The sequence below is a fragment of the Lathyrus oleraceus genome, chromosome 3, assembly GCF_024323335.1.
Source record: "Lathyrus oleraceus cultivar Zhongwan6 chromosome 3, CAAS_Psat_ZW6_1.0, whole genome shotgun sequence".
Taxonomy (NCBI): Eukaryota; Viridiplantae; Streptophyta; class Magnoliopsida; order Fabales; family Fabaceae; genus Lathyrus; species Lathyrus oleraceus.
In genome coordinates this window covers 203,801,934-203,816,755 of record NC_066581.1, presented here as the reverse complement: position 1 = coordinate 203,816,755, position 14,822 = coordinate 203,801,934, and the positions used below count along the sequence as shown (strand labels likewise).

The following is a 14,822-nucleotide window of genomic DNA, read 5'->3' as shown; positions in this document are numbered from 1 at the left end:
GCATTAAACACAACATTGAAGCATCTACAAGAATCACAAGCAAACTTAGAGCAATGTACATACCGTTGACATCAAATGCCACAACTTGTCATCATGGACTCCCTCCCACACCACCAGCAGAATATGACATGTGGATGCTAGAAAAACAGCAAGCTAGAAAGATTCTTTTTAGCATCCCAAATTGATCGAACACATTGGTCGGGAATAAGTTAAAAATAGGACAATTGTGATCATGATAGGAAGTTTATACCCAGAATTATATTTTTATTGAAAAGTATTCTCTGTTTGGGAGTCACTGTTTACCTGAATAGCCATAACCTCATGAGCCAATTGAGCTGACAAAGATTCTCCTTCTCCACTCATCACCGAAATTGTTGAAGACCCATCAGGTTCCATCATCTCAACTAAAACAGAAGCACTGAATACAGGCTACAAATACAAGGAATCAAATGAATATACAAATAAGAAAATGAAGAAAACATTTTGAGCAATGAAGTTATCATGGTTAAAACCTGTGTATCAAGAAACCACTACTGTAACAGTAAATAAGACTACTACTGTAACAGTAAATAAAAAACTCGATCATAAGATTCATTTAAAGAAACTCATGGTTTTTGAAAATAGATCATAAAATACCAATAAACTGATTTGTTTGCGCATGCAATCGAAATAGATAATAGAACTTCAAACTCACATTAACATCAACATGATGATCAATTTCACTAGCTTGTTTAAGTTTATCCGACGTATCCTTCACCAATTGTCCAATGTGGAGTCTGGTCTTGTGTCTGTAAGTTACAAAAACAGAGAAGGAATCAATACAATCAGTATCTTAAAATAGAAGTAACAAACAAAATTTCCGATTCATATAGTGAGAGAGTGGTGCAGTGATCTCTCACAGTTTCTCGCGGAGTTCTGGCGTGACTTTGTTGAGAGCTATGCCGCGCTCTTCTGTGATAACCTGTTTTCAAATTCATTGTGATCATTTTCAGCATAATATGCAGTAATCCATAATTCCATAAACAGTACAAACCTTCCATGCTTTTGCAGCAAAGATCGACGAACCGACTGTGTAGGATGAGCAGTTAAAACCAGATCCACAGTCTGATTCTTCAAAGCATCAAAAACCTCTTCAGGACTATTGGTTGATATATTATCACAAAAAAAATAACTCTTGAGGATATTAGCTGATAGATAAGCTGATTATCCATAATAATCAGTAGCCCAAAATAAGGTCATTTTCACAAATGACTCCAAAAAAAAACTGAAACGAAACACAAAAATATATTAATACATGTAAAAAACATAGATATAAGTAAATCAAATGAAAAAATACAAAAACCACAACCATCATCAAAATAATCAGTAGCCCAAAATAAGGTCATTTTCACAAATGACTCCAAAAAACAAACTGAAACGAAACACAAAAATATATTAATACATGTAAAAAACATAGATATAAGTAAATCAAATGAAAAAATACAAAAACCACAACCATCATCAAGTATGTGATTGAGATGAACCAGCAACTGGTTCATTTCTGTTTCCAACAGCATTAGATCCATCACCAGATGTTGATCCACTAGTAGAGGGACCACCAAATTCTGCATAAAATTAAACAGAAACCAAATAATTAAATCAAAACCAAAGCCAATACATTAATACACTAAATACTCATACTCAAATACTTACATACCTGAAACAATAGTGGCAGACAACTCAAATTCTTCATTTATATTCAAGTCCTTGAATTGACTAAGTGTAGGTTTCAACCAGTCCTGTGCACAAATCAAAACCTCTGCCATTTCAGGGGTTAGTGAACTTCTATATGTGTCTAGAATTCTGCCCCCGGTACTAAACGTGCTTTCAGAAGCGACAGTGGATACTGGACTAGCTAAAACATCCTTCACCATTTTTGATAAAATAGGGTATCTACAAGAGTTTTGTTTCCACCACATAAGGATGTCAAAGTTAAAATCATCGGCACAATTATCATCTAGATACCTCTCAAGATCATTTTTTTATCTATTGAATCTTTTTGTTTAAGGTGCTCTTTAAAAGCTTCAACCCTTGCAAAATGAGATGGAACTTCAACATTAGGAACACCATCACCAAATGAACCACCCTCATTAGGACTAGTAGAGGGTCCATGTTGCTTTTCATGTATACCCTTGTACCAATTGAATAGTTTAAACAACTCCTTTTTTATCACATTAATCATATTAGTAAAAGGCACCGACTCGCCATTATACATATCATTAAAACACCACTCTACATATCCTAACTTGTATCTAGGGTCAAGAATCACGCCAAAATAAATAAACTTGTTGATGTTTTCAATTTCCCCCCAATATTTGTCATACTTCTTCTTCATTTCATATCCCATTGAGGCTAAAATTGTGTTCAAGTTCATGGATGATCTTTTAAGCTCACAATGTATTGAAGCTAGTTGGTGGAATGACTTATGAAGGGATACTTGTTTTGACGAAGAAAATTCCATAGTAGCATCATAGAAAATTTTGAAAAAACTTACTAGACACCTAACATTCTCCCAATCATTAAGAGTAGGGGGGCCAACTAATCCAAAAAATTCCAAATAGCTAAAATCTTCACCTTCCATTTTCTCAAATGCTGCTTGATACTTTTCAGCAGCATCTAGCATCAAATAACATGAGTTCCACCTTGTCGGAACATCTAGACAGAGAAGTTTCTTGCAATTAATACTAGCAAACTCAATACATTCTTTGAACTTTGTAGATCTTTGGGGTGATGACCTAACAAATCTAACAGCATTTCTAATGGCAGAAATGGATAAATCATTCTGTTTTAAACCATCACGAACCACCAGATTTAAAATGTGTGCACAACAACAAAGATGAAAGAAAGATCCATCACTCATTAAACCACCCATATTATCAATCCTCTTCTTCAAATAAGCAACAGCTACATCATTAGATGTTGCGTTGTCCACAGTGATTGTGGACACATTCCTTATTCCCCATTCCCTTAAAATCTCTTCAACTTTTCTACAAATTGTCTCACCCTTATGATTAAGAACTAAACAAAAACTTAGAATCCTATTTTCATACTTCCAATCATTGTTAATGAAGTGTGCAGTTAGGGTCATATAACTAAGATTCTGAATGGATGTCCAACAATCAGTGGTTAAGGCTACCCTATTGCAATCAGATTTGAAATAACCTTTCAATCTTGCTTTTTCATCAACAAAAAGTTGAAAACAATCCCTCGCCACAGTTCTCCTTGATGGAATAGTTAATTGGGGTTGTAATTGTTTGCATAACAACTTAAAGCCTTCCCCTTCAACTACCCTAAAAGCATGTTCATCTAGGATCACAAAGAGAGCAATAGCCTTCCTACAAGCTGCCAAATTAAATCGTTGGCTTGCGGCAACCAAGCCACCACCCTCTCCACCGGCAAAGGAGAGGGCCGTTTGAGTAGGATCATTTTGTGGCATCTTGGTAGATACTTTTGTATGAGCAAGAATGTTAGATGTCCCATGGGTTTTTGGATCACACAAATATTTCTTATGACAGTGTTTGCAAGCAGCTACTGCTTCAATTTCATTAGGCAATTTAATAAAATGGTCCCAAGCAGGAGAGGATTTCCTAGGACCATTAGCATTTTGTTTTCTCTTCTTTCCAAGTGGAGGAAGTCCAACAACATGAATTTCATTGGCAGCAACATCAGTTGCACCAACACCAGATGTTAATGAAGAAGGTTGGTTTTGAGTAACATTCTCCATTACTGAAAATTAATGAAGATTATAATCAACACACAACCAACATCATCAACTTGTTAAGTGTTTATAGGCTTAGTTTCAAAGTTTGTTAATCTTATTTTTATGTAGTCATATGTCTTAATCTTAAAGGACCTATTACCTTAAACTTTTAATAAGGCATACAAAACAAATGGAGTTACTGTTATTATGCAAAATATTCAACATGATATATCGACATAGGCATACAAAACATACATAAAATAAACTAAACTTACTGTTATTATGCAAATTTCCAGCTCCTTGTATTTCTACAGCTCCTTGCATTTCTACAGCCCCTTCCATATCTCGATAAAAATTAAACAAATGGAGTTATTAAATACAGTATATAAAAGATTAAAGCTCTTAAAAATAGAAACAATGATCTAACCTTCCATTAACTCAAAGAACTCTTGAAATTACAAAACCTGAAAATACAAAATCTGAAATCAAGAACAAAGAAAGACTTAGTGTTTAGAAAGCAAATACAAACACAAAAGAACTTGATTAAGAGGGATAAGGATACAAATGATTCTCTGCTCAGTGATGATGAAGGAGGAAAGGACGGTGATGACGGCGGAGGAGAGACATAGATAGCGATTTTGTTTTACTTTTGGAGATGAAGCAAGGTGACGACGCTAAAGCTTTAGGGTTCAGAGGGGTGGACGGAGCTTTAGGGTTCGGAGAGGTGGACGGCGCAAGCTTTAGGGTTCAGAGGGGTGGATGGCGCAAGCTTTGGGGTTCAGGGTGGACGGTGCAAGCTTCAGAGGGGTGGACGGCGCAAGCTTCAGAGTTCAGGGTGGACGGCACAAGCTTTAGGGTTCAGGGTAGAGTAGACGGCGCAAGTTCTGATTTTGCAATCTGATTTTGTTGGGCCAAGGTGCCAAAATTCTCCTTGATAGTAATAGTAATGTAATGGAATCGGTCGGGCTCAGATTTTGTTGGGCCAAAAAATCAAAACCGAACCCGACCACACACACCCCTCTGAACCCGTTTGCAACACCCGTCCAACCCGTCAAACTGAATTAACCCGACCCGAAACAGCATCCTACAACCGGTTCGGTTGGTTATTCTCGGGTGGGTTTTTCTTGTCCACCCCTAGAATCTATAAAATATCCATAAAGAATTACTTTTGTTGTAGGTCAACTATACTGAAAAATTCAAAATGCCAAAATCTGTTATTCCTAGTTATAAACTTATCTTTTTATTGCTAAAGTCATATTCATCCGTTTCTTTTTAAATATTTTTATTTTTTAATTTTTATATATATTAAGAAAGTTAATTATTATTATTAATTTTTAAATAATAATTTTCTTTTTATCTATAATATCTTTAATAATATATAATATTCGTTTTATTTTTTCTTTCTCTGTGATAATTATTTAAGGGTAATTTTGACAAAAGTGCAGATAATATTATCTTAAATTTTACAAGTGAGAATTAAAAAAAGATAATTTTTTTTCAAGTGACAATTAAAAAGGAATGGAAGGAGTATATTGTTAATGTTAACCTCACTGTTTCATTAAATTTTCATGTTTAACTTCAAATCCTAGAGAATACAAGGTTAATAACTTTTATTTTGTATGATTGCATTATTTTCATGTTTTGGTAGGAATAATGTTATGAACCAATTTAAATTAAATCGGTTAAACTTTAACAAATTGATAATAATAACATGTCGCCTAAAGACACGTGTTAAGAAATTATAAATAAAAAATCTATATTGAAAAAGTAAATAAAAAATAATTATTATAGACTTTTAATTAAACCGACGCATAATTTTGATTTTTTTAAATAATAATTTCAAATATACTCATGTTTCAAACAAAACAAAAAGTCAATTAGAACAATTAGGGTTTATTATAACATCATAAACCCCAAAATATAATTTATAACACATGCGGAAAATATGAAGATATAAAAAGGGTATCACATCTTTATAACATTCGCAAATATATCATAAGCAGAAAACCACTGCATTCATGACATAAAGTATTCAATGAAACAACTCAAAAAAATAAAATTAGGTATTTCCAACCCAGTGTTACACTATCAGAGCAACACAACAGAAAACTAAACAATTGATAAAGCATGAGGAACAAAACAGGAAATAAAGCAGTGAGTTGGCCAACTATGTAATCCTCTAAAAGAAGTAACGTCTAATGCTCCTCAATCTCTATCTGGGTATTTGCATAGTATACATATAGAACAACATGGAAACAAAAGGGGTGAGAATATATTTCATATATAAATGGTGTATAAAACAGCAAGGGTAGTATAATCGTCGAAGTTAATCAATCACAATTACGAAATCGAATAATAGCAAACAATCAATTAACAGATGAAATTAAGTATGCAATGTTCATCTCTTCTACTCCCATGCATGTGGTACTAATCTCTAGGATACTTTCTAATTAATTTCAAAGCTCGCAACAACATTCAAACTACTTAAGATAAAATTCAATTATCTCCTCAAACTGAAATACTTAATGAAATTAATATAATCCAATGATTAACTAAAAAAAAAAATAACGCTTTGTTCCCCAATGTTACATATCAGAGTATTAAACCAACTATATAGCGATAAACGATAAAATAAAATGAAGAAAAGATCCAAGTCCGTCTTCTAACTCACAATAACACTTACTCCTCCTGGTTATCTATACAATAATGTACAGAGCAACATGAAACAAACAAGAAAGAAAAGGGCAAGAATACACTCAAATATATAAACGGTGTAAATGAATGCAAGAGTAGCTTAAAATCACACAATTAATAGCACACATTCAATTTACCAAACATCATAACAATCAGCTCACATAGCCTTTATGTAAGCAATGTGACTCACAACTCGGCTCTATGCATGTGGTACCACTTTGGACATTATAGGTTTGTTACTGATCTCGTCCACTCAACAATGGTTACTCATTCGAACCGGGTCCCCACTTCTGAACCCCGGGATCCCACTTCTGAACCCTAGACGATCATCGATCACCACTTCTGAACCAACGACTCACCTCTTTCAATACACCGACACAAAATGATGGATGACATGAAAAGTAATACAACAATAACAACAATGCTTATGGTTCCACTTCCAACCATAAAAACAATGCAATACAACATACACAGCAGCCCCCACTTCTGAGCTACTAACCTTAACACAACAACCATAACTACGTTCACAACACATAATTATGATCACAAATTCACAACTCACACATATATTTATATATATAATATATTACCATTTTCACATATAAATATAATTTACTACTTATAATTATACAAATAATTCGAATATTATGTAACTCATCATAATATTCGATCACTTTAATTTAATCTCGACAAAACACCTCAAACAACCGCTGACATCCACCACAAGAGAAAATAACATCGAAAATCGAACCCATCACTCAAAACCGGTCCCTAGTGGTCATGATGACCAGGTGACGACCGTTATAACACCCTAATTTCCCCGCGTGTAAAAAAAAAAATAAATCAATAATATAGCACATATGCACATTAGGATGTCACACATCTCAAATTACAACAGGTTATATGACACTCATAATTTAAAATAAAACATCCAACACCTGTCATCACGTGCTCACCTTCACTCGGGGTATCATCGCAGGGAAATTTATCAAATAAGCATGCTTCACAATAATACAAGTCTCATAAAAATATTTTATTAAAACTAAATAATGCGGTAAACATCTCTGCAAATCAATGCAAGCATTAAAACGTCGAGAGCATAACATCTAACTCTTTAATTAACATAAAATGAAAATAAAAAACATTGTTTGCCCCGCCGAGTGTTACAGATTAGAGTAACGTAATTCTAAGAATGCAAACAAAAAATAAAAGATAGGAACAACCCAACGCAATCCTCCAGCTCTAAGCAGCTACTCAGTTACCGGCTTATTTAAACTCTGAAGAGGAGCACAAGCTACAACAATAATAGAGGGGGTGAGAATTCACATCAGTAAATTTAGCGGTATAAACTGCAAGGTAGAACATGTACAACTACACGTATTTAACAACCACACAATCACACTCTCACACCCAACTCAACATCATACACAATCATGATTAGGCATACAATGCAACGTAACTCAACTATGCAACTTGATGCATATGCATGTGGTACCAACTCAAAAAAGGTTCCTAGTTCAAACTGGGCCCCGCACCGAACCCTGAGCCCCACACTGATCTCTAAGCCTTAACACCGAGCTTAGGACAAGTCACAAAATCCTGCATCGAACCTATGAACTCATCTCTTTCACAAGTCAATGAAATTCAACAACAACTATAATGTTTAAGGTCCACACCAACCGTAAACATCATGCATTGATAATAACATAATAATCATGCACCTAATTGTTATTTCATGGCCACAACAAAAGTGCATAATCAGTCATCACAAAATCATCATAAAATATGCATAACTCATCATAACCACATGTTCAACAACATTCAAAACACTCTCATCATTCATCGATTATTTCATAACTTCGATCAAATATGTTTGATCATTAACCCACATCACAACAACATCAAACAGTGGCTAACAGTAGACAAACACCCAACAAAAGTCGAAAAAATTGAATTTCGCACTCCAATACAAGCAAAACAACCAATTCCGCAAGTTACAGATGCATGACAACCATGGGCGTCATGGCCATGATGCCCGTCATGGACTTCAAAACGTCAAAACAAATTTGCACAAGTTACAAGTGCATGACAACCATGGGCGTCATGGTCATGACGCCCGCCATGGACCTTCAAAACGTCAAGACATGTTTTCAGCAATGGAGATTAATGCAAACTCTCATTCATTCACTCTTAGCTAGCAAAATCAACCAAAAATAATACACAAATGACATATATTCATCCATAGTATATTATTTTCATGATTTAGCACATTTAATCCATCAATCTCTTAAAATCATATTTACCCCAAAACCTTCAAAACCCTCAAAAATGGTGGAAAACATCAATATCTCAAAACATAAAATAATACACATATGCACACGAAATTCATCATTTAAAACACCCAATAAAATCAAAACATCATAGAAATTTACAATTAATCAAATTCCAATTGCCCTATCGGAGGTTAAGGTCTCCTTATTCTACCCCTCACACATTACACCAATTATCGAATATATTATTCCTCTTTACCTCAATTTCTAGCAAACAATTTGAATATGAACTGGTTGGAATGTGTTCTTCCTTCAACTTCTAGCCTCCCTCTTGTCTTTAGTCTCTTTCTCTCTCCTCCAAAGTTCTACATACTAATTAGAATTAGGGCTCTCCAACTTATATTAACCTAATAATCCAGCTTCCATTATTTCTATTTTCCTCCCACATCTAATCCTTTCTTTCTCCTTATTCCCTCATATTTCTCCTATTTTCACTTTTGACCCAATTTCTCTATTTTCTCGTTTAATTAAATAAATAAAATAATTACTATTATTTTAATCATTAAAATACTTCTAAATTACTTATATCAACTTCCAACTCTTCCTCTACACCCCATAAATACCTTCACGCCCCAAACAACACGTATAAACACACCACATATTTAATTAAAACACATAATAATTAAACAAATTATGTAAAAGTCACAAATAAATCAATTAAAGTAATTAAATCAAAATAGGGGTTTTACAACCGTCACCCAGCCCATCATCCTCTCTCCTTACAATCTGTCACCCCTATGACGACTAGCAGGAAAATCTCGCCAGGAGCCCATGGCGGTCTCCTTGTCATCATGCGGACGACCGTCAACTGACCCAGAAGCATGACGGATAACCCGTCTCACCCGTGACGACCATCACGCTGATGCAGAAACCCGAATCTTCATTCTGACCTGGGAGCTCATTCGAAGCTCCAATTTTTGACCCATTTCACCCAAACCCGCATAGAAAACTGTAGATACATATTATACAACAATCAAACCATCGCATATGCATCCATTATCATCCAATTTCATCAATTAATCACAAATTCAAGGTTATGTTCGTAACACCATACGTACAAAAATGGAATTCATAATATTCAGGTTCATACCCATCCAAAATGCATAAATTCCAATAATATAAAAAACACGAAATTATACATTAAACATGACAATTAGCATGGATTATAAACAACTATCATCAAAACTCATAAAGCACAATAATGGTGAAGAAAACCTATAGGGGGTGATGATCCCTTTATATCCTCCATGCAATAACACATATATTAGATTGGTTCTCCCCCCCCCCCCCCCCTTTCTTGAATTTCCAACAGCAAAACAATCAAAATCGTTGGCTATGGTGTTCTTCCCCTTCAAGAGTGATCTAAGTTTGCTTCTTTTCTACTTTTCACAATTTCTACGTACTTACAAGTTTGGTTCCCCTTACTCCACTATTTATTTTAACCTAAAATTGTATCTAAGTTAATTATCACACTTTCACCACTCAACTCTTGTGCACTCCCTCCTCACTACATAAACTTTGCCAAAATTCTAATTTTTACCCCAATCCCACTATTTCTCTTATTTTATTATTATTCTACTATTTTAATAAAATAAACTCTACTAAATTCCAACAAATGCCAAATAATAACATAACACATGTTATCACCAAAATAAATAATTAAAAAGCACACTAAATCTCCCAAATAATTAAATAAAAGCAATACAAATTCAATTAAATAAATTAATCGAATTCAGAGTATCACAACTCTCTTTCACTTATCGAATTTTCCCCCTCGAAAATTACCTGAACGAAACAACTCTGGATAAGATTCTCTCATCCGACTCTCGAGCTCCCACGGCATGCCTCATCTAGAAGATCCTTCCCACACAACCTTCATCAAGACGATCTTTTTATCTCTCAAGTGTTTCACTTCTCGATCATTAAGGCTCAATGGTGATGCCTCCAGAGTCAAATCATCTCTCACTTGCACATTGTATAATGAGTTGTATGTGTATGATGGTCATTGGTGGAGTGTAGTGAGAGCCTTGGTATGGTGGTAGAATGAATAGAATAATTAAAATAATTAGAATTATAATTATAATATTTAATTAATTAAAATAAATGAGAAAATAGATTTTGGGTGGAAAATAAGAAATATGGAGAAATAAGAGAAGTGGTGACTAAAATGACATAAGTTGGGCCTTAGTATAATTTTGGTTCATGATAATGTAGAAAAATAAATTGATTCATGTAGTCTTTGCAAAAAAAAAGTAGATTGGTGTAACATGAGAGGGAAATATGTAACAAAGTTAATTCATAAAGTCTTTTTTTTGCTACTTTGCCTTTCACCTCCTTTTGTCAATTCTTTGACTCAATATAAATGGGATTGAAGCTAGCAGAAATCTACCCGAACGCATCGCACGCTCGAACATATAACAGAGTCGTCATTGAACCTTATTTATTCCCGAAGGAAAGGGAAAATATCGATAAAACCCAGGGAAAAGAGATAACTGAGTAAGGAAGTCGGTTATACAAGGGGAAGGTTTTAGCATCCCTAACATCCATGGTACTCCATGGTAATTATTTTGATTGTTCTTGCTCGAATGGACGTTATAACTAAAGATTACTTGCAAACGAATGAGGGAAAAAGAATGGAATGAATAAAGTGCTCAGAGAGGATTAGGGCTCTCATGCCTACGTATCCTTATAGTGCAATAAGGAATTCAGAGCTCTGTAGTTCATGGAACTAATGGTGGGAGGTGAAAAGAAATTTTGATCAAGGTATGGTCTAAACCTAAGAGTAGTGTGTTTGAACTCCAACAATGGGGTTAAAACTAAACCCAAGAGTAAAACTGGTATGACCCAACAAGTGAGGGACATACGCCATGGTATCACTATATTAGAATAATCGTAACAAAGGAATTAGGTGTCTGGAAATAAGCCAAACAACTCTTGGTTCACAAGCAGACACAAGATGAAGCACAAAGGTATATTGTATTTGGCTCAAAGATAGGGTATATTACACGAGTGAATGAAGGTAGAATATGAATGGATCATGGAGATGAATGGAATGATAAGTCACAGAAACGGGGATTTGGTAAAAAGTGACTGAGAAGGTATAATTTGGAACCAAAGGTAAGGGTATATTGGAATCCATATGAGAAATAGCATTTGCAACCATAGAGTAAAGGTGGCACGAACCACAAGTGAGGGGCCTAAGGCATGGTATCACTGTATGGTTGGGCCGAAAAAAAGGAATTAATTGTTTGGCAATAAGCCAAACAACTCTTGGCACAAAGGTGGACAAATGTCCTAACAGGGTATATATTGAATTCCAAAGAAAACTGTATCTGGTTTTAGAGAAACGGTATCTCCCAAGGGTGAGCGGTTTATGATTGAAGGTAGGTAATGAATCATGAAAGATATGGATGGTGCCCTAAGGCAGAAGAAATAATTAGGATTATGCTCTCCAAGGATTCGCCTCCTCGTGCCTACATATTCTCACTATTCAATGAGAAAATCAGAGCATTCGTAGTTTGTGGAACTACGAAAACAAAGGAAAGCAATCAAAGAAGTGTTTGTCTAAGCAACAAAGACTGACAAGGAAAACACAAATAAAAGGGTATGATTGAAGTGATTGACAATAACTTGTACCAAAATATTGTGGTAGCATGGGAATCCATAAAGGAAAACTGGTTTTGAACCAAAGAGTAAACATACAAACCAACAAGGTATCACTGTATAGGAATGACCAGAAACAACGAAAATTAAATGTCTAGCAATAAGCCAAACAACTCTTGGTACAAAGGTGAACAATTATCCTAAAAGGGTAAGTATGGAACCCAAAGTAAAGTATTGATTGGTACAAGGAACAATATATCACTATAGGGGAATAATCAATTTGAAATCAAATGAGAACGGTATCTTAGATCCATGAAGGAATAAACTCTAAACCAAAGAGTAAAACTGGTATGAACCAACAAGTGAGGGGCCTAAGGTATGATATCATTGTATTGGAATAACCAAAAATAAAGGAATTAAGTGTCTGCCAATAAGCCAAACAACTCTTGGTTCACAAGGTGGACTTTGATTAGGTCGTCCTCAAAGGATGTGCATGGAATCCAAGGAAAAATGATATTTGATCTCAAAAAGGTGGTGTTGATTGAATGGAGAAATGAGAGATTAATAAATAGGGTAGAAATAAATAAGGTTGCTCACGGAGAACCTGGGTTCTCCTGCCTACGTATTCTTACTGTGCAATGAGAAAGTCATAGTTTTCGTAGTTCAGCCCAGTAGGGCTGACAACAAGATGATTGAGGCAAAAGAAGTGATGAATTATGGAATATGAAGAGTGCTTGACGGTTGTTTGATAAGAATCATACTAAAGTCTATGAATAAAGGTAAATACGATGAGTAACTGAGTCATTCGTCCCGTATCCAAAGATATTTAGAATGAGTTAATAGAATTCCCCACTCTCATTCCTTCTTTACTACTTAAGGCTCGTGGCATATGATTCTCATCATAACTTTCAAGTTGTTGGAGAAGAATATTTGTTGTTCCTTGTATGATCCACTGCTTGATATGACTAGGATGCCTTGTTTGAGAGTCTGACTTGAGGCCTCGAGATCCACAACTTACAGAAAGAGTCTTATCAAGTGATAAAAGGGTCTTTTGATCACTTGAATAGACTGTGGGATTATACAAGATCAAAGGATTTAGTTAGTCAAAATTGTTTTTGATCAACTTGAATCGAGGGTTTGAATTAGCTTGAAAATGACTAGTTAACCTAATCTAAGGGTAAAGTATTCACAAGCTATTCCTAAGGGAGCATGCATATTACTTAGAAACTTGATTGAAACTATCTAATATTCTAAGTTAAAAATTAGCCTTAAAGGAGCATGCATTTATATGTCCTAAACAACAAAATAAACCCCTAAGGGACAAAATTGTCATTTCATAAGGATATTGATATTGAATTAATTTCTGCTCATGCAAATCAATTAAACCAATTATACCTAATATTCTAACATTCTAAAAAATGATCTAATTATCTAATTAATTCCTAATTTACTAAATCTAATTAACTAACCAAATTATATTTCTAACATCTAAAATTCTAATGAACTATTTACAAATCAAGAATTGAATCCTAATTAAGCTAATCTCATTTTAACCTAATAAACCTAATTAACTAATCAAGACTTACAAATCCTAATTACTAACTAAACCCTAATTACTAACCAAATCCTAATTACTAATTAAATTCTAATTACTAACTAAATTCACTAATGGCTAAATTAACTCACTAATTGCTAATTAATCAAAAAAATAAGAAACAAGAAATAGGCCCAACAAAACTGGGACCGGGCCTATGCATTACAGTACCCAGGGGGTGTAAGAAGCAGATCCAAGTTATTGTGCATGGGCCTCAAAGCAGAGGCCCATTCGCTGTTGTGCACATGAGTGAGGGGGTACGGGAAGCACTACGGAGGTGGATAGGTAGCAATTGGGCCTTAGGCCAGAACTTCCAGATTCGAGTGCAGTTGAAGAACGAGTTTAAGCCCCTACGCTCAGTTCAAAACTCAGCTGTAACAACACACATCTTCATTAGAGCTGTCAAATAAGCCCTATATTGAAAAGCCCCAATTATTAAGCCCTATTAAAGCCCCAATATGTTAAGCCATTTATCATTTAGATTTATTTTAGGCCCTAAAATTTTAGGCCCTTTATATAATGCATTTTTTTAAGGCCCCATTGAGGGGCCTTATTTTATTCCCAAAATTTGGACGTTGAGTTTATCACTCCATTCATGTTCTGTGCAAAGCTTCCGCCACCGTCAACCAATTACACCGCCGTCAACTTTTCTCTATCACAAAAATAAAGGTACTCTTCTATCTCCATTTCTCTTTAATCTCTAGTTTTCTTAATATCAAATTTCAATTTTTTATCTCATTTGAATCAACATGTTTATAATACTGCTTAATATGTACACTCACAAGCTGTTTGTGGAAATGCCTCAACAACTTTATACATGATATAAATTTGATTAAAATGCAATTCTGATGGTAAAGTTTCG

General features: G+C 34.7%; 2 protein-coding genes across 2 annotated transcripts; both read right to left on the bottom strand.

Moving 5' to 3' along the window:
• Positions 1-225: 225 nt before the first annotated feature.
• LOC127130426 (uncharacterized) lies at positions 226-1,307 on the bottom strand. Its single transcript, XM_051059436.1, has 5 exons — positions 1,295-1,307; positions 1,066-1,199; positions 900-961; positions 695-788; positions 226-429 (listed from the first exon to the last, which is right to left on the bottom strand). The coding sequence occupies exons 1-5, from the start codon at positions 1,305-1,307 to the stop codon at positions 265-267; spliced, it is 468 nt and encodes a 155-aa protein (XP_050915393.1). The 3' UTR covers positions 226-264.
• A 689-nt stretch (positions 1,308-1,996) lies between these two features.
• On the bottom strand, positions 1,997-3,763 carry LOC127130425 (zinc finger BED domain-containing protein RICESLEEPER 2-like). The gene has a single exon (XM_051059435.1). It carries the CDS (start codon positions 3,761-3,763, stop codon positions 1,997-1,999), a length of 1,767 nt encoding a protein of 588 aa, XP_050915392.1.
• Between the last annotated feature and the right edge of the window lie 11,059 nt (positions 3,764-14,822).